This window comes from Palaemon carinicauda, chromosome 22 (assembly GCF_036898095.1).
Source record: "Palaemon carinicauda isolate YSFRI2023 chromosome 22, ASM3689809v2, whole genome shotgun sequence".
Classification (NCBI taxonomy): Eukaryota; Metazoa; Arthropoda; class Malacostraca; order Decapoda; family Palaemonidae; genus Palaemon; species Palaemon carinicauda.
In genome coordinates this window covers 77,852,609-77,877,608 of record NC_090746.1, presented here as the reverse complement: position 1 = coordinate 77,877,608, position 25,000 = coordinate 77,852,609, and the positions used below count along the sequence as shown (strand labels likewise).

General features: G+C 37.2%; 1 protein-coding gene across 1 annotated transcript in view; it reads left to right on the top strand.

Annotated features, from left to right (window-relative positions):
* Positions 1–1,663: 1,663 nt before the first annotated feature.
* The window catches only part of LOC137616553 (venom carboxylesterase-6-like), a 28,060-nt gene continuing 4,723 nt past the window's right edge, over positions 1,664–25,000 (top strand). The window contains exons 1-9 of the mRNA XM_068346408.1: positions 1,664–1,787; positions 16,135–16,289; positions 16,763–17,140; positions 17,591–17,740; positions 18,816–18,963; positions 19,568–19,753; positions 20,628–20,830; positions 22,285–22,435; positions 22,686–22,861. Of these exons, the coding sequence (XP_068202509.1) occupies positions 16,170–16,289; positions 16,763–17,140; positions 17,591–17,740; positions 18,816–18,963; positions 19,568–19,753; positions 20,628–20,830; positions 22,285–22,435; positions 22,686–22,861 (1,512 nt within the window). The 5' untranslated portion in view covers positions 1,664–1,787; positions 16,135–16,169. The remainder of the gene's footprint in view (positions 1,788–16,134; positions 16,290–16,762; positions 17,141–17,590; positions 17,741–18,815; positions 18,964–19,567; positions 19,754–20,627; positions 20,831–22,284; positions 22,436–22,685; positions 22,862–25,000) is intronic.

Here is a 25,000-nt window from a genome sequence, read left to right as displayed (position 1 = left end):
GTGGATTATAGTTTCTTATTACTAATTTACCTATAAGTTTGATTCATCAATATTTCTTTTTAGTAGCTCATAGACTGCAACTTTCTTCAATAGCTAGTTTATGTTTTTTTTTTATATATATAACATAGTTCATGTTGATCAACGATTAGTTTTGTTGTCCTACCTTATGCTCAATGGAAAGTCTAATATGCAAGCCTACTATTTTAAAGAAACTATTCAAACTTATAGGTCATTACTCGATAAATATTTCCTGTTTAATTAAAGATCAGAAACTTTTAAATTACAATTTCGGCAAACTGAAAATATATAAAACAGAAAATCATACTGTTTGATTTAATGGAATAAGACATTCATGAAGTATAGGACTTATAGCTTGGGAGATAACAACTCTAGGAATAGAAAAATATCTGCAATAAATACAGTATGTTGGTAGAAGGTTGGTGCGGACACCAACCACCCGTTGAGATACTACCGCTAGAGAGTTATGGGGTCCTTTGACTGGCCAGACAGTACTACATTGGATCCATCTCTCTAGTTACGGTTCACTTTCCCTTTGCCTACACATACACTGAATAGTCTGGCATATTCTTTACAGATTCTCCTCTGTCCTCATACACCTGACAACACTGAGATTACAAAACAATTCTTCTTCACCATAGGGATTAACTACTGCACCGTAATTGTTCAGTGGCTACTTTCCTCTTTGTAAGGGTAAAATAGTCTTTAGCTATGGTAAGCAGCTCTTCTAGGAGAAGGACAATCCAAAATCACACACTATTCTATCTGATTTTTCTTCCTATTGTTTTGTTAAAGATTTCATAGTTTATATAGGAAATATTTATTGTAATGTTACTGTCCTTAAAATATTTTATTTTTCATTGTTTCCTTTCCTCACTGGGCTATTTTTACCTGTTGGGGCCCCTGGGCTTATAGCATCCTGCTTTTCCAATTAGGGTTGTAGCTTAGCAAGTAATAATAATAATATAATAATAATAATAATAATAATAATAATCTGTAAGGCTGAGATGAAACCTGTATATTTGAGAGTTGTTACAAGAATTCTTCTGCTGCATTATCTCAAATAAATAATCTCTGCATTCTTTTCAATCTAATTTTTTTTATGTTCGGCTTTGAATGACTTCACTGAGAAGGTGTTGCTTATAGATTAATGTGGACTTTTTATATGACAGATTTTCTTGTATATATGTTTAGTTTTCTTGCCATGTTGGTACCATTCAAAGTAATAATATATACCGTATAGAAAGCTCTGTTTAGAAAACATTGGCTTTACATGTATTTACCTGGAAGTATTTTTTTTTTATTTGACAGTATTCTAGTTTAAAAATTTAGATAATGATGGTACAGGAAGCAGGATTCAAGGCTATGTTGAAGTATTTTTTTAGTTTGGTGCTCCCTTTTTCCAAAAAAAAAAAAAAAAGAAAAATTACAAGTAAAAAATTCATTGATAAAAAAGAATGTTTCTTCTTAATAACACCAGTAACCAGGAAGCCTTAATAAACAGCTGAAGTTTCAGTTTCACTCTCTTCACTAAAATCAAGCTGAATATAACCTTGGGTCCGTGAAACCTACAATGATAGCTTCTATCACCAAAATTATCAGCGCCCTTATCAGGTAAGATCATGAGTAATATTATCTCTACCAGATAAAAGGTTGACTCCCGTTACCAATGAAGATCAAAATCAATGATTGTTGAAGATATCTTTACTTGGCGACGTGGAACGGGTGAGACTGAACACAGCTGATGAGGAAAGGCATCGAAATCTTAGGTGAGAAGTTCATCCACTTCTCATCATATCCAGGTATGAGTTATTTGCTCATTAACTTTTACTCTATGATAATTTATTTATAGCATTTCAAAATGCTTATTTTTGTCTTTCAGTGGTTGGTTCCTATTTGCATAAAAGACATTTTCCGATTTTAAACATCTATTTATGTACTTTTAAGGAAAATTGTTAAAAAAAAGTGTTTTTATAGTGTTTGTCTTTGGCATGTCTATCCACCGGTCTATTTGTCTACCTGTCTGTTTCATGCTAACCAGGAGGACAGTGATGATTCTAGAGGGGAGGGGGGCCATGGCAGGGTCATGGCCCTCTCAGTTTTTTAGCTGGCCCTCAGGTTGCACACACCCAGTTTATTGCATATCCCATTTTTAAATTATATATATATATATATATATACATATATATATATGTATATATATATATATATATATATACATATATATACATATATATATATATATATATATGTATATATATATATATATATATATATTAATATAAATATATGTATATATATATACATAGATCTATATATATAAATATATATATATATATATATATATATGATTCATCAAAGAATCAGGTGCAATTTTTTTTTGTGGTATTTCAACACTGTGTCCTGGAGGTGAGGTTTTCTTGCTTGAAAAACATTTAAAGACATATGCAAAGGCATATTCTGTCAACGAAAGTGATCTTCAACACGAGATCCATCTGGTCAAGAAATTGTTTATGAAAGAGTCAATGCAGCCTACATCACTAACACAATTCCTATCATTTATAAGTCCCTGTAAGTCTGCATTGGACTTTCTATATAGATTATTGTTGATTTCTGTCACCGTTCTGGTTACGAGTGTTTCTTGTGAGAGAAGTTTTTGAAAAAGAAATTAGTTAAACTATTTTCAGAAATTCAATGACCAGTGCTAGGTTAATTAACATTGCACTACTGTCTATTGAAAGTGCACGTGCTGAGATTATTGATTTAGAGTGTTTTGTTGACGAATTTGACAGTAGGTATGATAATCGAAGAATTACGCTGCACCAAAAATATTACTACTAAATACTAACCTGTATGAAAATCAAGTCAATCCCAAAGAATGTACATGTATCAGTCTTTCTTTTTATTCAACAACATCATGATAATCGCATGAGATTAAAACTATTGTTGATGTCGTCTTATGGGCTAATAGCCAAGCGTAACAATTTGTGGAGGACCTATGCTTTACTTTACTGGTATGCAATTATAGGTACAGTCACGTCAAGGTCTATATATACATCTGGACCGTGAGTCACGTTAAAAGTCTCACGGTAACCTACTGTAACCTAACCCTTACTTTCTCTTCTGTATGCAGAACAGACGGAAAGGTAGAAATATGTAGGTTAGTAGTTAATGGGGTAGTTTTAGGATGGATAAGTGTGTACCTTTGGATAAACTCCGTCCTTCACCTATAATGGGTAAGAAAGGAGAATGAAAGATTAGATAAGCTCCTTGTCAGAGGTTTTCTAACGTGACGGTAACTCGTCCAAATTCTTAATGGAACTAACCTTTTGATAAATAGGTATTCTATAATCTTTAAGTTTCTATAGAAAAAATTGTATTCATAAATTCGTTTCAAGAGACTTACAAAAACTTTTGCGAGTTATTGTGCAAAAAAAATGAGATTGAAATTACATACGGATTACTGTTTGGTTCTGTTCCGTTTTGAAGCTAGGATTATTTAGTCTTTTTGTTGTGACTTTCTTTTCTTGCACACATTCCATCTGTACCCAGGTGACTTCGTCATTAATTAATTTATCCACACATCTGTTTGGAAAACTATACGTCTTACAATCTTCCCTATACCACTATCTTTCTTAAATTTATTAATGTCAGTCGACTATGTGCCTTCTAATATATATATATATATATATATACATATATATACATATATACAGTATATATATAAATAAATTTATATATATATATATATATAAATTCATATATATATATATATATATATATTACATATATATAACATATATGTGTGTATATATATATATATATAACATATATATATATATATATATAGACATATATATATACATATATATATATATATATATATAACATATATATAGACATATATATACACACACACACACATATATATATATATATATATGTGTGTGTGTGTGTATATATATGTATTTATATGTATAACATATACATATATACATATATATATATATATATATATAAATATATATGTATATATATACATACTTGTATATATATATATATATATATATAAATGATATATATATACACACACACACACATATATATATATATATATATATACATATATATTTTCCTGAACCCCTCTTCCTGTAAAGGTTCATTTTGCTTGCAACTAACCTCCTATGACCCCTCACATCTATGTTGGCCCTGAACTGGCCCTCCACCTTTCATAGTCCTAGAATCCACACTACGTGAGGAGTAAGGGCAGAAAAAGTAATTAAAATCTTTATTAGGGGATATAGTTATATTTTTCTCAAAGTAATACAAATCAAATATGTTAATTGTATGTATTATATTTAGTGCTCAGTGCCCTTGACTAGAATCTTTACTGTATTGATAAGCAAAAGACCATTTGGTTCTTTCTCTTCTCTTCTCTTCTCTCCTCTTCTCTCCTCTTCTCTCCTCTTTTCTCTTCTCTTCTCTCTCTTAAAATACCGTTTCAACATTTACTATACCACACTATCATCGTTCTCTACTGAAAGACTGTAACCAAATTTAAGAAAGTTGTCAGTATTGGCTTTTAATATCATCTTATGGTATTATCCATAAAATCTGGTTTTTCATTTTAGTGACTGATTGAAATATGGCTGTTTTATTAGTGTGATAATGGCTCGTTAACAATTACAGAGGATATGAGAGCCATTTCAAAATCGATGTCAATAGGACAAGTACTTATAGGTCACTCATTGAAGCTGAAACAACTCCTCAGCATTTGTTATAGAGCCTGATAACACCTTATCATCTGCTGTAGTTTGACACTGAGATAATCCTCTCTGTCACTGCTGTTGTTTGTTACTAAGACAATCCTCTCTGACACTGAGATAATCCTCTCTGTCACTGCAGTTTGGTACTTAGACAATCCTCTCTGACACCGTAGATTGGTACTGAGACAATCCTCTCTAACACTGTAGTTTGGTCACACACAATCCCCTCTGACACTGATGTGGTTTGGTATTGAAATTTTCCTCTCTGAAACTGCTGTAATTTGATACTGACACGATCTTCTCTGACAATGCTGTAGTTTGGTACTGGAACAATTCTCTCTGATACTGCTGTACTTTGGCTCTTAAGATAATACTCTCTGACACTGGTTAGTTTGGTGCTAAGACAATGCTCTCTGATACTGATGTAGTTTGTTACCGAGATAATCCTCTCTGACACTTACGTAGTTTGAAATTGAAACAATTCTCTTGTATAATGCAGTAGTTTGGCTCTAAGATGATCCTCTCTAACACTACTGTAGTTTGGTACTGAGGCAACTCTCTCTGACACTGATGTAGTTTGGTACTAAGATAATCCTCTCTGATGCTACTGTAGTTTAGCACTGAAAAGAATCCTTTCTAATACTGCAGTAGTTTGGCTCTGGGATAATCCTTTCTGACACTGCTGTAATTTGGTACTGACACCTCCCTCTGTGACACTGATGTAGTTTGGTACTGAGATAATTCTTTCTGATACTACTGTGGTTAGCCTTTGAGATAATCCTCTCTGACACTGATATAGTTTGTTACTGAGACAATCTCTCTGACACTAATATAGATTGTTACTGATATAATCCTTTCTAACACTGGTGTAATATGGCTCTGAGATAATCCTTTCTGACTCTACTGGTGTTTGGTACAGACCCATTCCTCTCTGACGCTGATGTTGGTCAATCATAACCCTTTAATGAAAAAGACTGGGTAGGTGTCTTAAATTGAAGGACATATTCCTATCGGGTTACTGTAGTCAAGGTTGTCAATTTCAAATAGATTAAATGCAAAGATATGCTATCTGATGATAAGCAATTTTTCTTGTTCCTATACAGCAAACCGAATGTTCTTTTCAACTAAAATACAAACGGTTTCTTCATCAAGCAAAAGTCGCTGATCTTCTTTTATCATCCCGTCTCTTAACATTAGCAATGCGATGATTATCAGGTAGTTTGTTTTACTCTGCAAAATCATGCTAGAAAAATCATGATATATCTCTTTTGATATATTCAATTTGAATATGAGAAAGGAATATATATATATATATATATATATATATATAATCATCATCATCTTTATCATCATTAGCAGTTATTACGTCATTGCAGAACAAAGACCTCAGACATGTCTTTCCTCTCGCGTTTGCTTATGGGCTTTCTATACCAATGAACACCTGCAAACTTTCTTAGTTCGTAAATGCATCAAGACTTTCTTTGCTTCTTTCATAATCTCAAAGGACCCATTCTATTATTCTTAATGTCCATCTATTATCTGCTCTTCTTAGTCTATGTCCTGTCCATGTCCATTTCCTTTTCTTACTTGTTGTTAGAATATCCTCGACTATAGTTTGCTCTTGTAACCATGTTGCTCTTCTTCTATCTCTTAGTGTTATTCCCATCATTATTCTTTCCATACCTTTACATATATTATATATATATACATACATATATGTATATATTTATAAATATATATATTTAAATATATATATATATAATGTATATATATATATTTAATATAATGTATATATATATATATATATATTTAATATCTATATATATTTATGTATATATATACTGTATATATATATATATATATATATAATATATATATATATATATATATGTATATATATATATATTCATGTTTGTATATATATATATATATATACATATATATTTATGTATGTATGTATATCTATATATATTCATATATATATATATATATATATATGTATATATATATCTATGTATATACACTTATAAATACATATATATATACATTTTTGTATGTATGTACAGTATATATATATATATATATAAATATATATATATATATAAATATATATATATATATATATATATATGAATGTATATATATGTATATATATTCATATATATATATATATATATATATATATATATATATATATATATATATATATTTTTTTTTTTTGGGCTCAAGCCATGTCGTCCTGATGGAAGTTCCTATAGGGTAGCTTCCTAGGGTATATTACAACTACGGCGATATTCCCAGAGAATTTAACTTAAGGTACCAGAATTCTAACTCCTGGAGCGAGTATCCCTCGTGAAAGGGATATCGCGACATATCAGAGGACGTATTCTTGACACGCCACATGGCAATCTGCATCCCGAACAGAGATTTCGTCTCGCAGGGGGCAAATGGCAAGAAACGAATTCGGGAAAGAAAAAGGGGGAGCCGCTCCCAAGGCTCCCTATCTCCCGATTCGTAAGCGTGCCTGGCGCCAATCCTGGCGCCATCTGTATTCCTTTTTGCGTAGCTTAACAACTTGGTGTTTTTTCCTGTGTTTCTCGCAAATCTTGGATTTATTCTGCTTTTCATGGCTTCTCCGTCTTCGTCGACCTCTGATAAGTTGAGTACCATGTCTTTTATGCATAAATGTAGGCTCTTGGTAAATTTTTGAGTGATTAATAGGATTAATCTTTGTTACAAGAGCCGTAGCCTACCGGAGGCGTCATGGACGTTGTCGCTCGCTAGGTATAAGTTTAGTTAGTCAGAGCGACATTCCCGGTTGTTTTGCTTTAATAAATTTTAGCTATTTAGCATTACATAGGATTTTCTTTCGTGCTTAGTATTATTTTGGCGAAGTATTCGCCATTCTGGCCTACGCTAGGCCATGTAGCCTAGTCGTTTGGTCCTAGTACTTCATGCATGATTTTGGGTTTTCCGAGTGTATTAAAATTTTATTGAAGCTTTAGGCTATGTTTTATACATTTAAGATTGTGTGGAATATTTCCAAGATAGTATACGAGTGAGTTTCGGTGATTTAGGTAATCGATTCTCTTGGTGCCTAGGCTAAGTTGCTTATGGAGCCTTAGTATACTTTCTCCCCGGTTGTTTTATTTTCTTCGGAGAAGGTCTGCAATCCCTTTCCCTCTGTTTAAGCCTTGGGCTTATCCCTAAGTGGTTTTTCCGAATTAATTTTCGATAAAACTATACTGGGGTGTTACTGTACCTTCCTGTTCCAGTAAGTCTGGTTCAAAGAGGGACAGAACAACAGAGTTTTTTAGTCTGAGTCTGTGCTTGTCTGGCTTGGGGTAGAGTCTCCCTCGCTGGCCTGACACAGACAAAGGTGGCTTAGCCTCCTTAGGTCACTACCGAAGGTTTCTGTGGATATGATTCCTTCTTTTGTGATCTACCAGACTAGTCCTTGTTGCTGTTCTCGGGGGAGGATAAGTTTCTTTCCCTGGGAGTAGCAACACCTTCCTTGCTTTGGTGCTCTGGGAGCTGGCAAGTTTTGCTGGCCTCCCCCCTTGGATCTCCCTTAGGGTAAGATGAGTTTCTTGGCTGCGGGTGATCCGTCACTAAAGCAAGGTTGGTAGGACCCTCTTTTGTCCCTTCCCCCCTTTATCTCTGTAATGGCCTAGCCATTACAGTACTGTACGTCGTTCTACATCTGGACCTAGAATAGGTTAGGATGTGGAATTGACTCAGCCCCCTGCCGGCCAGCAGAGCTGCCGGCCGGCAAGGGTCTTATATTTTGAGTGCTGCCCGGACCTCCCTTGGTCCCTCATCCATGCCTGCCTGTAGAGCCAGACGGCATTGGTCAGGAAGCCTGAATTAGATTCTCCCCTTCCTTATATGCACTCTTTCGGATTGCCGGGCTTGGAGGTAGTGTACACTCTTATCCCGGCATCCATCCTATTTTTCTTCTAGTGCTGTACCCGACCCGGCTGCCGGCCTATGAGGCCGGCAGCCGGGCAGGTGTAGTCCTCTGGTTCTTTTGCTGCCGGCTGGCATCGGTCCTGTACCTTTGCCGGCCGGCTAATGTCAGCCCTTGTACTATCTTGTGTAGTTGCCGGCCGGCACCCATTGCCGGCCGGCACCCATTGCCGGCCGACATCGGCTGTTGCCGGCCGGCAATTGCTGCCGACCGGCACATGCATTTGAACCAGAGTTCTGCCGCCTTATAGCTGTTAAGTAGTATACTTTAAAGCTAGTTATGGTGTGTGCCGGCCGGCAGGTGCCGGCCGGCCGGCAGGTGCCGGCCGGCACGTATCCTCCTATACTGTACTAGTATTCTTCAGTATAACATATACAGTAAGAAGAAAACTATAGTATGGGTTTTGGTACAGCACTGTGTGTTCTAACCCTTTTGTGTTTTCTTGCACAGTCCTTTGCTGTTGCCCTACAGATAGGAAAGTGAGTTATTTCCTGTCTATTATCCAGGATTTTAAAATCATTGCTTAGGTGTGAGCTCCACCTGTTTCCTCTGGAAACTTTGCATTGGTTACTCTAGAAGAGATTAACCATTTGATTTTATTATCTGGAAGGCTGCAACATTGGGTTGTGAGGGAAACAAGTGTGTGTCTTTCCTTTCTGAATTGTTATGCTATACTATGCATATCCAGTGATACATAGTTCACTTGATACTCATGGAAATTTCTTCTCTTTACAGAAGGACCCTCCGAAGTGCGGAAGTGTTTTCTGCAACGTCCGCAGCAAGAACCTCTGCGGACATGAGTTTTGTAGGAGACACGCAGCATGCGCTGTCTCCAAGGATGATCTCCGGTATTGGGACCCTCAGGTATGTACTGTGTGCACTAACCTGATTACTGAGGCCTTTGATTCCCCTAGGACGGCGGAATCAAGGGATATAGCTAGGAAGAAGCTTCGTACCTGGGTAAGGGGCTTCCAAAAGAACACCTCTGGCCCTTATCTTCCAAGTGAGAAGATGAGGGCGTATCTTTTCCCTAAGGCATCAGCCGATGCAGTGATTCCCCAGCCTCAAGAGGAGATCCCCCAAGTTCAGATCCAGGTGGATGCTGAAGTCGCGGTCGCGATGCAAGACATCTAGTTAGATGACAGGATGTCTGATGTGGACGAGTGTCTGGAGGAAGACCTCCTGGCAGAAGCCCAGGATGAAGTTCAAGCCCCAGACGTTGTAGAGGAAGAGGTCGACGAGGTGTCGGCTACTCCGGTTCAGATTCCGGAGCCTATTCCCTCAACATCGGCCGGTCTCCCAGTAGAGCTGGGACAGGCCCTCTCTTCTATTGTTGGAATGATCCAACAAATGCAGAAGGAGAATCAGGAGAAGGCGGCTGCAATGGAACTGCGGATGCAGTGCCTTGCAGAATCACATGGGCCCCAGAAAAAGCTCAATGTGAAAGACCTTCCCTTGTGCTCAGATGCTAACCCATGGAGGTATGCTGAGCACATGCCGATGACGACCGGAAAGATCGTCATCTCGGATAAGCTGGGCTCAGTTCCCCTGGAGGAGGTGGAATTCTGGCCCAGCAAGACATCATATCCGGACTGTTATGTCCGGCTGAGGAAGGAACCAGCTTCAAAGGAGGAGACAGAGCCGAAGGAGGTCATAGTGATGGACCATGCTAAGGCTCAAGCTCTACTTTCATCCTCGATGAAAGAGAGGGGCTTCTCTTACTCAAAGGTAGCTGCATTGAGCAAGAAGCTCCCTTCCTTGGTGTCCTCGCCTGCTAGAGCCTTCCCCTTTTTACAGAAAGGGTTTGCGGCTGTACTAAAAGCAGTCGAGGCCGGCAAGCCTTGCCCCTCCCTGGAGGAGTGTAAAGCCCTGCCTGTGGACCACAAAGACTGGAAGGACGTCCATCTTACGTTCTCAGTTGGAAAGTTGGAGGCTGATATTGCCGGATGTCAGTTCGGCGAGGACCTCCCTAAGCTGTCTGACTTTCTTTTGCGAAGAGAGTTCGAGACAAAAAAAAGACTGGCTGCCTCAATGTCTCTTCAGACTACTCTCGAGACGATGGCAAGTGACCCCAAGGTCCATGAAATGTTCATGGTGGTGGCCAAGACTCATCTGGCCACAGTGACGAAGGACCTTTATGGCTTCGTCAAGGCAAGGAGAGCTTGTAGGGAGTTCGTGTTCACCTCGGCTACGGTGAGGCACGAGCCAAGGAAACTAATCTCCTCCAACATTTGGGGAAAAGACCTTTTCCCTACCGACTTGGTCAAAGAAGTTGTTGATAAGGCCGCCTTGGAGAATAGAAACCTTCCCCAGAAGTGGGGCCTGGCTATCAAAAGAAAGTCTTCCCCGGATGAGGGTCCTCAACCAAAGAGGAAGACTATGAGGACTAGGCTACCGTCTGGGCCAGCCAAGCCTGTTAAACAGCAACAGCAACTGCAATTGCCATTGCCTCCAGTGCCCCAGATCGTGGCACAAACCCCGACCACTTTTCAGTGGGTACCCCAGGCCGTGTTGACACAGTCCACGGCATTCACCCCAGCGTTCGAAGGGCAGTCTACTTCCTTTCGAGCAAAGCCTAGAGGAGCAGCCAGAGGCTCGTCTAGGCGCCCCTCAAGGGGAAGGGGATTCAGGGGTGGTCGTGGTCAGGGAGGCAAGACCTCAGGACGGCAGTCCAAGTGAGATGATACCGGTAGGAGGGAGACTTCTGAAATTTCGGGATCGGTGGACCTTCGATCCCTGGGCCCACAGCCTACTCAAGAATGGACTGGGCTGGAGCTGGTACAGCACTCCACCCCCGTGCCTTCGGTTTTTCCAACACTCCACCCCTGTTCTGGAGGAGTACGTTCAAGAACTGTTGGAGGGAAAAAGGTGATCCGAAGGGTGAAGCCCATCAATTTCTAAGGGAGGCTGTTTTGTGTTCCCAAGAAAGACTCGGAAAAGCTCAGAGTCATTCTGGACTTGTCGCCACTCAACAAGTTCATAGTGAATTGCAAATTCAAAATGCTAACACTGCAACACATAAGGACCTTACTGCCCAAGAGGGCATATTCCGTCTCTATAGACTTGTCAGACGCCTATTGGCACATTCCAATCAGCCGTCGACTCTCCCCCTACCTAGGGTTCAGGCTACAACGAAGACTATACGCCTTCGGAGCCATGCCATTCGGGCTAAACATAGCCCCAAGGATTTTTACGAAGCTTGCGAGCGTAGCTCTCAAACAATTACGCCTAAAGGGAATTCAGGTAGTAGCCTACCTGGACGACTGGTTGGTGTGGGCAGCATCCGAGACAGAATGCTTGCAAGCTTCCAGTCAAGTGATCCAGTTCCTAGAGTACCTAGGCTTCAAGATCAACAGAAAAAAGTCTCGACTTTCTCCATCTCAAAAGTTCCAGTGGCTGGGAATCCACTGGGACCTTTTGTCACACCGTTTCTCCATCCCGGCGAAGAAAAGGAAGGAGATAGCGGGTTCTGTCAAGAGACTTCTAGATTCCGAAAGGATATCAAGACGCGAACAGGAGAGGGTACTGGGCTCTCTCCAGTTTGCTTCGGTGACAGACCCAGTGCTAAGAGCACAGCTAAAGGATGCAACCAGAGTTTGGAGAAGTTATGCATCAAACGCGCGAAGAGATCTGAGAAGACCAGTTCCGCTTCGGCTAAGTACTCTTCTCAGGCCTTGGTCCCAAGCCAGACATCTAAAGAAGTCGGTTCTTCTTCGGCCACCTCCCCCGTCGGTGACGATTCACTCAGACGCCTCGAAGGAGGGATGGGGAGGCCACTCTCATCGGAAAAAAGTCCAGGGGACTTGGTCCAAGCTATTCAAGACCTTTCACATAAACTTTCTAGAAGCTATGGCAGTGCTCCTTACCTTAAAGAAAGTCTCCCCGCATCACTCGATCCACATAAGGTTGGTGATGGACAGCGAGGTAGTTGTGAGATGCTTGAATCGACAAGGATCGAGGTCACCACCTCTCAACCAGGTGATGTTGGCCATCTTCCGATTGGCGGAAAAGACGAAGTGGTACCTGTCGGCAGTTCACCTTCAAGGAGTCCGCAATGTGACGGCGGACGCTCTATCCAGGTTCACACCGATAGAGTCGGAATGGTCCTTAGACGCAGGATCATTCTCCTTCATTCTGAATCAAGTCCCAGAACTGCAGATAGACCTCTTTGCGACGAAAGACAACAAGAAGTTGCCCCTGTACGTGTCCCCGTACGAGGACCCCTTAGTGGAAGCAGTGGACGCGATGTCCCTCGACTGGAACAGATGGTCCAAGATTTATCTGTTCCCTCCTCACAACCTTCTGTTGAGGGTCCTCAACAAACTGAGATCCTTCAAGGGGGTAGCGGCAATAGTGGCCCACAAGTGGCCGAACAGCGTGTAGTTCCCCCTGGCATTGGAACTGCAGCTGAAGTTTGTACCGCTACCAGATCCAGTTCTGACCCAGCGAGTCCTGAAGTCAACTGTCTGCGCTTCATTACAGAAAACCCGGACCCTACAGCTCATGATTTTCTCTCCCTAGCGGTGAGAAAGCGTTTTGGGATTTCGAAAGCCAGCATAGACTTCCTTGAGGAATATAAGTGCAAATCTACTAGAAGGCAATATGAGTCATCTTGGAGAAAATGGGTGGCCCTTTGTCAAGGCGAAGAATCCGCAGGAGATTTTGACAGACTTCTGCTTATCTTTCTTCATCCACCTCCATGGTCAAGGATTGGCAGCTAACACGATTTCAGCGTGTAAGTCTGCTTTGACAAGACCCATTCTATATGCCTTCCAGGTCGACCTAGGTAACGAGATCTTTAATAGAGTCCCGAAAGCCTGCGCTAGGCTCAGACCTTCAGCACCTCCAAAGCCCATTTCATGGTCTTTAGACAAAGTTCTTCATTTCGCTTCTCTGCTGAGCAATGAAGAGTGTGCGTTAAAGGATTTGACACAAAAAGTTATTTTCCTATTTGCACTCGCGTCCGGGGTCAGGGTTAGTGAGATTGTAGCCCTCTCGAGAGAGGCAGGTCGTGTTCAGTTCCTGGATGGGGGAGAACTGAACCTGTTTCCGGATCCTACGTTTCTCGCCAAGAATGAGTTACCCACCATCAGGTGGGGTCCCTGGAGAATCTGCCCTCTGAAATAAGATGCATCTCTATGTCCAGTAGAATGCCTAAAGGTCTATCTTCATAGAACTTCAGACTTCAAGGGTGGTCAACTATTCAGGGGAGAAACATCAGGCTCAAATCTATCTCTGAATCAACTCAGAGCGAAAACACATATTTTATTCGCAGATCGGATCCTGACAGTACACCCGCAGGTCATGATCCGAGGAAAGTTGCCTCATCCTTAAATTTCTTTAATTGTATGGATTTTGAACATCTCCGTTCATACACTGGCTGGAAGTCTTCCAGAGTGTTCTTTCGCCACTATGCGAAGCAAGTAGAGGAACTAAAGAGATCTGTGGTAGCAGTGGGTCGCGGTGTTAACCCTACTGTTTAACTCTGCGAGAAACAGTGGTTTTAATTGGGACGATTAATTCCAGGGTGAGTGTGTAGTTACATACTGTACTACAAACTAAGTGAGGGCACTGTGTTGCCCACGTAGACTGTTCCATTTCCAAAGGTGAACCTAGCATAAGTGCAGACATGTGTGCCGAGCGTTTCTAACGCTAATGTCATTGATTTGTAATACAGACTTTTATGACCTTGATACCTCGGTATCTTAAAAGTGGCATTTAATGTTTTTTCTTTCAGACAAACAAGTTCTTTTTACTATCATACTTATGCTTAAAGTTTTGGGTTACCCTCTTCTTATGTATATATATATATATATAATTGTGGTTAACCTGTCTATTTATTGCCTGTCAATAAACTTGTTCTTGAGAACCTTGCGTCTCCTTCACCTGTGTCAATTTATTGGTATAATTGAGCATTCATTCTATGTACCTTATCTGGGATAATTCTAATAGAATTGTTCCTTTATGCAAGCTATGTTGCATTGGTTTATGCTTTCCCTTAACGGGAGGACCCCGTCCCATAAGGGGACGATGGCGGTTTTACTAGTTTCCTCCTATGCGGATGTAAACCTTTGTCCAATACAAGTATTGTGCGGAGAACTGGTCGATATTTCATATTGACGCAGTGGTTCTTTACAAACTATGCTTTACTTAATATAGGGCGAGACCACTATATTAGCTTGCCTGGTATTCATACATAGGTATATGTACTCTTCGAGACTTTTCCAGAGTCTAGTAGGACTCTTCCCTGTAGGGGGTAGGAAGCTCTAACATGGTTTATAGTTAGTTGAAAAGATGTATAACGGTAACATCTTAGGTCTCTAGGTCTAGTCGACCGGGAAAAATTACCTCCGGGGAGTACGGCACGTTCTGAGAATCCACAGATACAGTAATGCTCTGATATACTTCCATCAGGACGACATGGCTTGAGCCCAAAAAACGGATTTTGAGCGTAGCGAAAAATCTATTTTTGGGTGAGATGGCCATGTCGTCCTGATGGACCCGCCCTTGCCTTTCTAAGAAAGGGCTGTAGGACCCCTCCCTACATACAGTATCTGTAGCACCTCGTGTACGCTACAAGGAATACAGATGGCGCCAGGATTGGCGCCAGGCACGCTTACGAATCGGGAGCGGCTCCCCTTTTTCTTTCCCGAATTCGTTTCTTGCCATTTGCCCCCTGCGAGACGAAATCTCTGTTCGGGATGCAGATTGCCATGTGGCGTGTCAAGAATACGTCCTCTGATATGTCGCGATATCCCTTTCACGAGGGATACTCGCTCCAGGAGTTAGAATTCTGGTACCTTAAGGTAAATTCTCTGGGAATATCGCCGTAGTTGTAATATACCCTAGGAAGCTACCCTATAGGAACTTCCATCAGGACGACATGGCCATCTCACCCAAAAATAGATTTTTCGCTTCGCTCAAAATCCATATATATATATATATATATATGTATATTCATATAAATATATATTTATATATATAAATATACATATATATATATATATATATATATATATATATATATATATATATATTTATATATGTATATATATATATATATATATATATATATATATATATATATATTTATGCATATATATATATATATATATATATATATATATATATATATATATATATATATATATATATATACTGTACTCTGTATATATAGATATATATATATATATACTGTATATATACATATATATATATATATATATATATATATATATATATATATATATATATATATATATATATATGTATATATATTATTATATATGTATACAGTATAACACATACATATATATGATGTAAAATAACTTTCTTACTCATATTCAACAATATTTTTTTTTATATTTTTCTTAATCTAAGGCACCCAGTCACTCAACATCTAACATCACAAAGCCATGGCCGGGAATACATTAACAGTCGTCCAGGTGTTTATTGGCATCCTAGTAGCAGTTGCAGCAGTTTTCTTCTTCACAACCTTATCCATTGAGAAAAAGGAAAATTCCTCAATTGCCAATGTAAGTTGCATTTACCTTATTAGCCTCTATTGAGTCCCTTTATTAGTATTAGATTACTCTGAAGCTAAATATGTTTGTTAGAAGTACCTTGCAGCTTTGAAAAGATTCAAAGTACTATTTACTTTAAAATTTACTGGATTTTTCACTAAACAAAGTCATTTATATCTACATAGTGAGTCAATATATTTGTTTTAGATCATTGTGTAGTTTAATACTAGTGTGTTAGAAGCACCTTGTAGATTAAACAAAATAAATAAAGTACAATGTATTTTAAAAGCTATTAGATATATCACTAAACAATTGCATATACTGTATGCGTACTCAGCTCAGACTTATAAACTGAAGTACTACGTATAAGGGTATTTACTTTATCAGAGGAACACTTTGAGACGATATGAAAGAAAGCAACAGATTCCATTAGATGAAGTTATATCTGGATGAATCAATGTTGACCTTATCTTGAATTTCTTTAGGTATCACAACCAATTAAGGTTGACATTATAGAACCAGCAACAAATGATGAACCTTCAGAGCCAATTGCTGTAAAAGATCCCCCAGAGTCGGCAACAGTGGAAGAATCGATGGAATCAATGAAAGACGCCAGAGCTTTAGAACCAGAGCCAGTCCATACTGAATCGTCAAATACAGCCGAAGAATCTCCGAAGTTAAACAATGTAGGACCTTTGAATTCATCCTCAGCCGGAGAATCTTCGGAAGAAATAACAGTTGAACTAATGACAAAGTTAGGGAAGGTACGAGGTACTGAACACGTCATTGCAGAGTCAAGAGTTATTCATACCTTCAAAGGCATTCCGTATGCTAAGCCTCCAGTTGGTGAACTTAGGTTTAAGGTAAGTTTGCAAATGCTGAGTTGATTGTTTGTTTTATTATTTTCCCTATTGACCTTATTGTTTGAACCACTGTTTTTAAATGTACAAGAGAATTTTAAAATCCAAAGACTCTCCAGACTCCAGCCAATGTTCAATAATCTATGTCATGGTCTTCCACTGTCTTAGGTTAGAGTTCTCTTGCTTAAGATTACACTCAGGCATTCTGTTTTATCAGTTCCCTTATTTCCTTTCCTCACTGGACTATTTTCACTGTTGGAGCTATTAGACCTATAGCATCCTACTTTCCCAACTAAGGTTGTAGCTTAGCTAATAATAATAATAATAATAATAATAATAATAATAATAATAATAACTTTTTTTATAAAAGTAAATTATCTGTTAATAGATTTTTAGATATCGATATGAACCTAATTTTTAATTCACAGACCCATGCATATCCTTTGGTTTCAGGCTCCAGTGCCCATAGAACCTTGGTCAGGTGTGAAGGGAGGACAAACGCCACCAATATGTCCTCAAGTGGACTTTACCACTATGGACTCCAATGAAACTAAAATCAGTGGACAAGAAGACTGCCTTTATCTGAATGTTTATGTTCCAAAGGTAACTATTAAAGGTTTACTAAAAATGGGATTGATAAGCCATATGTCAATGGAGGTTTTTGCAACGAAATTTATAACTTGAATAGATATTTTATATCATATATATTTTTTCACTTATCTTATCAATGCAGTTTATGTTAATAACCCAGAAATGACACTGTAAAGAGAGACACTCAAAATTATGACTAGTTGATGCAGTTATAGTGAGGATTTTTTATGACTATTGCATCCAAACTCTATTTATTTACATAATAAAACTTCCTTAGGAGTCTATGTTAGCAATAATTCTACACTTATTCATGTAAGTAGAAGTTGCAGATTACAATGAAATATTTTTAACGTAAGATCATTACCTCCCTTTATCTATTTGGAGTGCTTTATTGATTCACTGTGAGGAGATGGCAAAGTAGCTTGACCAACAAGGCTTGTGGAATGAAAAAGAATTCCAATAAAAGATTAATAACCTCTAGATAAAAAAATAACCTAGTATATCATCATCGAATTGCTTACAAGAAATAATTTCAAGTTTGAAGTCTTAGTTAACCAGCATTCTTTTATCTGGACCAATTCTTGGAGCCTTTGTAGTTGGTTGGGATAGACTGGATGTAAAACATCAAAAGTTACCATATTTTAAACAGGATACAAACACAAGAATTCAACCTAACCTAATGTTTCCCACCTAACCTAACCTGGAAGCCGTATCCTTACCTACTCATGTAGCCCTCCCCTGCACGCTGCGACCCTCTTAGACTTCTGTATCCCTAGCTTACCGTAAGACTAAGTCTCAACCCTGTGTTTGCTTCCCAACGGGCTTCATTCCAGGCAAGGTAACACTAAATCATATTTCGTAAATCGTAAAACTAGTTTGATATACTTGTATTTCAGATGAAGATAAACAACATTTTACCCATAAAGAAAATCGATTTGAAAAGTAATAAGAAAGTTTACGCCCATCCCAACCAACTACATTTGCCCCAGAGTTCTTAATTAGCATTGGATAGGGATGCTATAGTCTATGCTTATTGAACTAATGACATCACCGGGAAATCGATCAATAATGAAAATTTATTTAACAGAATTCAGAACCAAACCTTCCGGTGATGGTGTTTATTCACGGAGGTGCCTTTTTGTTTGGGGATGCACAGAACGTCGGAGGAACGCCAAATTTCCTTCTCGTAAAGGACGTTATTCTTGTCTCCATTCAATATAGACTGGGAGTCTTAGGTCAGTAATATGAGAATTTGTCGATATTTCAACTGTATTTGGATTTAGCCAATGATAGCTCAAACTATACTATTTTTTTTTTTTTTTTAATGAGGTGCATTTGCACTGACTTGCAGAGGTGCCCTTTTAGCTCGGAAAAGTTTCCTTGCTATCTGATTGGTTAGAATTATCTCGTTCAACCAATAAGGGATAGGAAACTTTCCCGAACTAAAAGGGCACCCCTGCAGGTCGGTGTAAATCTGCCTCGCTAAAAAGAATTAACTATAGATAGGTTGAGCCTTGGACTATCAAGTGGAAAATGCAGTTAGAATTTACAAGTTATGTAATAGACGATACTGAATAAATATTATTATAAATGAGAGGCTCGAAAATTTCTGTTCTCAAGTTGTTTATATTTAAAACATATTTAGTTCTTACAGATATTATCAGCAGAAAATATATCCATATATTATTGTTACATAAACCATGCAACACCTCCATGAAAGGAGCAAAAGTAACATGCCATAGTTTTTAATTAAATATGGTCAGTGGGATACGAGATGAATAAGTAACTATAATTACCTATTGCTAATTTCAAGATAAATGTCTTATTATTGCCCTCTAGGTTTCCTATCAACCGGTGATTCCATAATTCCTGGAAACTTTGGAATGAAAGATCAGTCACTGGCTCTTCGCTGGGTGCAGGAGAACATCCAAGATTTCGGGGGTGACCCAGGTCAAGTTACCATCTTTGGCCAAAGTGCCGGAGGGGCTTCGGTACACTTTCATTTGTTGTCGCCCTATTCTGAAGGTGAGAGATATACTGAGATGTGAATGGGATACGTCTGGTGGTTTCACCAGCTCTTGTGTTAGAATTGGTTTTTATACTATACTCAGACTACTTTACTTAATATCTGTTTTTCTGGTCTCCGTTACTCACGGAAAATCCCTTGCCTTGTAAGACCTTCAAGATTCCAATTTCTTCAAAACCTCGAATTATTCAGTCCTTCAGATATCTGAATTGTTATACAATAATGGGGTTTTATATTTGGAAGCTCTAGTCGAGAGCCAATTAAAATCAATTCTCCTTTCCTCTTTTATTTAATTGAATATATGATTGTAAAGATTATGATGATTTTAGTCAGTCGCTCAAATGATTACCTCAAAAATTATTTTGGTGAATTCATTTATATTTGTTTTTTTTTGTTCATCAGAAGAACATTTACGTACTCATAATATTCTTGTACATTTCATGAAATGAGAAGCAGAATGACAACTTTCTTTTACTTTAATTGTGAAATATAAGAACTTATTGGCCATTAAAAAGTTGATGACAAAAAACTTTTAAGCATAAGAAGAAAGGGATTCCATAGATATTATGCTAACTTCAGATATATTGAAAACATCATGCTTTCACACCACTTTGGACATAATTTATGCAAACATTGCGCGTCTTGAATAATAGATTAAATGGTTGTTATTGATACACGAATTGGTTAGGATGTTATAGGAAGGCTACTGAAATAATAAATGTTAGTATAAGATCTATCAATTCGTTGCACACCAATATCAAATAAAATCAGATTTTCATAAGTCAAAAGTTATTAATTTTGCACTATTAAATGGTTTCTTCATATAAATTCTATGAGTTCTTTATAGATATTACATTGTAATGTTTCTTACAGGGCTATTCCAGAGAGCCATCCCTATGTCCGGGACAGCGTTAGCACCCTGGGCGATTCGGGATAATCCCAGAGACATTTCCAAGAAGATTGAAAAACTTCTTGACTGTTCCGGTGATGGAGAGTCCCTGGACAGTAATGGTCTTCTTGAATGCCTCCGAGAAGCTTCTGTTGAAGACATTACACTGAAAGCATTTAGCTTGCAGGTAATTTCTTTTGCTTCACTGTACACTCATGCTCACCATTCTATCTTATTTCACTTCCTCTTACATTTTTTAGTTTCTAGTTTATATATGAAAGATATAATTTAATGTCGTTACTGTTCTCTAAATGTTTTATTTTAATTGTTCATTACTTTTCTTGATGTTTGTTTATTTCCTCGTTTCCTTTCTCAATGGCATATTTTCCTAGTTAGGGCCCTTGGGCTTATAGCATCCTTCTTCTACAATAAGAGTTTTAGGATCTGTTTGTTTCTCTTTCTACAAGAGACCCTTTCCTACCCAGTCAAAGTAGGTTTATATTTTATTTCTAAATAACAGATTTCTTTTTTTATTAATCCTTTGAATGCCTCCCACTTACCAACAAATCTGGCGCTCAAACCCAAGTTGCAATTTTCGAAAATCTGGTTTAACTTATTTCTGAACAAATTCTATAGGGAAGATATCTTTATCAAAATGTTTTATTCTGAATAGACGATTTTGAGTAAATATTATTATAAATGAGAGGGTAAAAAATATTTGCTCTCAAGTTTTACATATAACGCATTTGTATTTAATTCTTACAGTCCTTTCCGTTGCTATATAATTTTTCACATTCTTTATAGAATTTCTATATATGCAAATAATAGAATGAAGAATAAAATCTAGCAGTAACATGACGTAAAATACATCCAATGGATACTATATTATTTTTACATATTTTATAGAATTTATTTATATAGAAATATTAGAGGAGAAACTAGTAATAACTGGAGTATAAAAATCTGGATGCAGATTACGTCCAATGTTGGCTAAAGGGTTAATTATTTTTAGCATAACTCAAGTTAGTTATTCCCACTTGCTGCGTTTAGCAGGGAACTTCTTTATCTAATGACAAGTAAGCTTTACGTCAAATTGCTTGGTTAGTTATGACTAAAATATCTTGGATAAGGATAATGGTAAGAAAAAAAATCTCAGAAAAGCAGACTGCCAAGATTCATATTTGTATCTTGTAGAGAGATAAAAAGTTTTTTTTTTTTTTTCTTAAGAAGAAAACTCAAAGATAACACTCACTTGCACTCCTTATTTGAAATAGGTATGGAATTTTAAAAATACTATTAACGTTATAACCATTTAACACCAATGGTAAGGTAAATTGCACCCTTGTTTTTGCTAGGTATTTTAGAGCCCAAAACCTAACAAAGATTCATGTTTGTAAAAGTTCCTGTACACATTCTAGGTTCTCATGTTGAATTTGTTTATCAACATAAAAAAAAAAAAACATTTCAAAGACTCATACCTATCTATGGTGATTTCACAAGTCAAATTTTTAGCTAATGAGCTCTGTTGCTAGAGTACTGTTTTCATAAATCATTAAGACCTTTGATGTTCAAATCGTTGGTCAAATAGCCTTTGGTGTATGAAATCACACCCATATCTTTCGTTATTTCATGACTACACAGATATGGGAACACCTCCCCTTTCCTCTGGTGCCTTGCATTGATGGCGACTACCTTCCTGACCACCCTGCACAACTGCTGAAGTCTGGACGTTTCCATAAAGTTGATATTATGACTGGAATTACTGCAAATGAGAATGTATTCAGGGCTTTAGGTAATTTACTGTTCCTCTTTTCTTAGTTGACATCGTTTTGCATTTATAGCATTGCCATTATGTGTTGAGGACTGAGGATATTATAATGATGAAAGTAGACATAGCTAAGATTACTAAAAAGAGCATGTTAGGATTATATTAGTTTTCATACTCCTGTCAGTTACTATAAAAGGATGATGTAGATGTGCTATTATATGTCATAGTTTATTATATTATTCCTTAAGGTCTCATTTCATTATAAATATTCTAGATTTAATACAAAAGGAAGACTCCAAAAAGAAATTTTTGGCAAAATTTGACATATTTGCCCCAATCCTGTGCAGCATTGAAGAAGAAGAATCTGGAGTCTCTATAATGAAGAGTGCTTTTTACCATTATTTGGATGGAATCGAGATAAGTGAAGACTACTTCATCGAGCTTGACCAGGTAAGACTGTGATTTCTATTTCTTATTTTAGAGCGTTAGTAATTTGGTAGCTAGAACTAATCATCTATGCTACCTTTGGTAGCTTCTGGTAACGTCCCTGATTTACAATATGTGGGTATTGCATAAGATGTATAGTTATCGGTAGTATCTAAAACCCCACTATTGTTGTGAGCTAGGGATGAGGACTTTCTGGAAGTCATCAGTAGCCATTACCTGTACTTCCCTGGTCCTAACTTGGGTGGAGAGGGAATTGCTTGTCCTTTTAATTGCCTCCGCCTTCCATGAGAGACTGACCTTTAAGCCTAACCTAACCTAACCTGTAATAGCTTACCATAGAGCAAGTATCCTCAGACAGAGGCAACATTCTGAGGCTGTCTGGATTTAGCCAGTTTCCCTGTTTCAGTAAAACCTTCCCACAGGTAAAGAAGAAACCATTGCTTCCGGTAGCGTTTTTCTTTCAAAGTGTAATCTCCATTTAATAGAGCCAACCCTTAAGAGTATTTTATCCCCCCAAAGTGCTATTCCACTATAAGGGTATTCAGTTTTCTCCCATAAAAAGTGTAATCATCTTTAAGTGTATTCTATAAAGTATTTTTACATACAGATATGTTATGTTTCTACCATAGAATGCATGGATGTTTTGAATACGTATTATGATATATTTACTGGTTATATTTTATATATATATGTATATATATATATATATATATATATATATATATATATATATATATATATATATATATATATATATATGTATGTATATATATATATATATATATACATATATATATATATATATGTATATATATATATATATAGTTATATATGTATATATGTGTGTATGTATATATATACATACATATATATATATATATATATATATATATATATATATATATATATATATATATATATATATATATATATATATGTCTGTGTGTGTGTGTGTGTGTGTGTGTATGCACATATATAAAATGTATAGTGTTTCCTCAATATTGGTCTGATTGTGATTACGATTATCTTTAGTTCTTAGTTTACTTATTGTTTGAGATGCTTGTGCGAATTCTATTTCTTCTCATTTGGATTTCATCCTTAATTCTAATCTTTACTTTATTACGTTTTTGGTGTTTTCTGATGGTTCTCCTTAATCTTATTTAGGAACTCTTCCACCTATCTCCTGTGCTGATTCCAATACACAATTTTGTTAAATTATTGTTCATTTCTTCTTTATTTGGCTCCATTTCATCATATATCTGGAAGTACTTACTTTTTATCGCTAAATTCAACTCGTCAGATTTTTCTCATATATCAGGAGTGTTTATTTTCCTTCTTAGAATTAATTTTTCTCTCTTTCCTTAGATCTAAAAAAAATTTCCTTCTCACCATTCTAAGATAGCTTGACTTTAGCTTGCTTAATACTGTTACATCTTTAACTGAATTGACTTTCTCACTGCGAATAATATCCATTTAATTTTTCATATATCCATTTGGGGTTCTCCGTGTCCATTTTCGACTTTCCTTTTCATAAAAGAAGGTGTTCATGATGTTAAGATTGTTTCTTGCAGCAAAATCTACCAGCTTGTCTCCTCTGTCATTCCTTGTGCCTACTCCAAATTTACCTACTGCTGATTCTCCTCTCTTCTTTTGACATAATTTAGCATTGAAATTATCCAAAATCAATTTAAATTAAGTGTTATGTTTTTTCATAGATATAACAAGCATCAAATTAATGAAAAGGACTTGAAACCGGGCGCCAGCAGATGTTTGCTTCAAAGGATGAAAATGAAATATTATCCACCAAAGAGATAGCGTGATAAAAGTTGTAGAGGATTTCTAGACAATGCTATACAATAGTGATGTAAAAAATAACTTCACCAATAGAAATAATGAAACACCTGAGCGGGTACCAAACGTAACAGTAGTTGATGTAAAAGAAAGCATTAAAAGTCATGAAAAGAGGCAAAACAGCAGAAGATGGCTTAAAAATTCGTTTAATAATAGATCGAGGAGATTCCATAGTAGTGAAACTGGCTGAATTCTACAATAAATTTAGGCAAAAATTGCGGCATGGAAAAACTTTAACATTATACTGATTCGCAAAAAGGGAGACACAAAAGGCCTGAAAAATTACCGCCC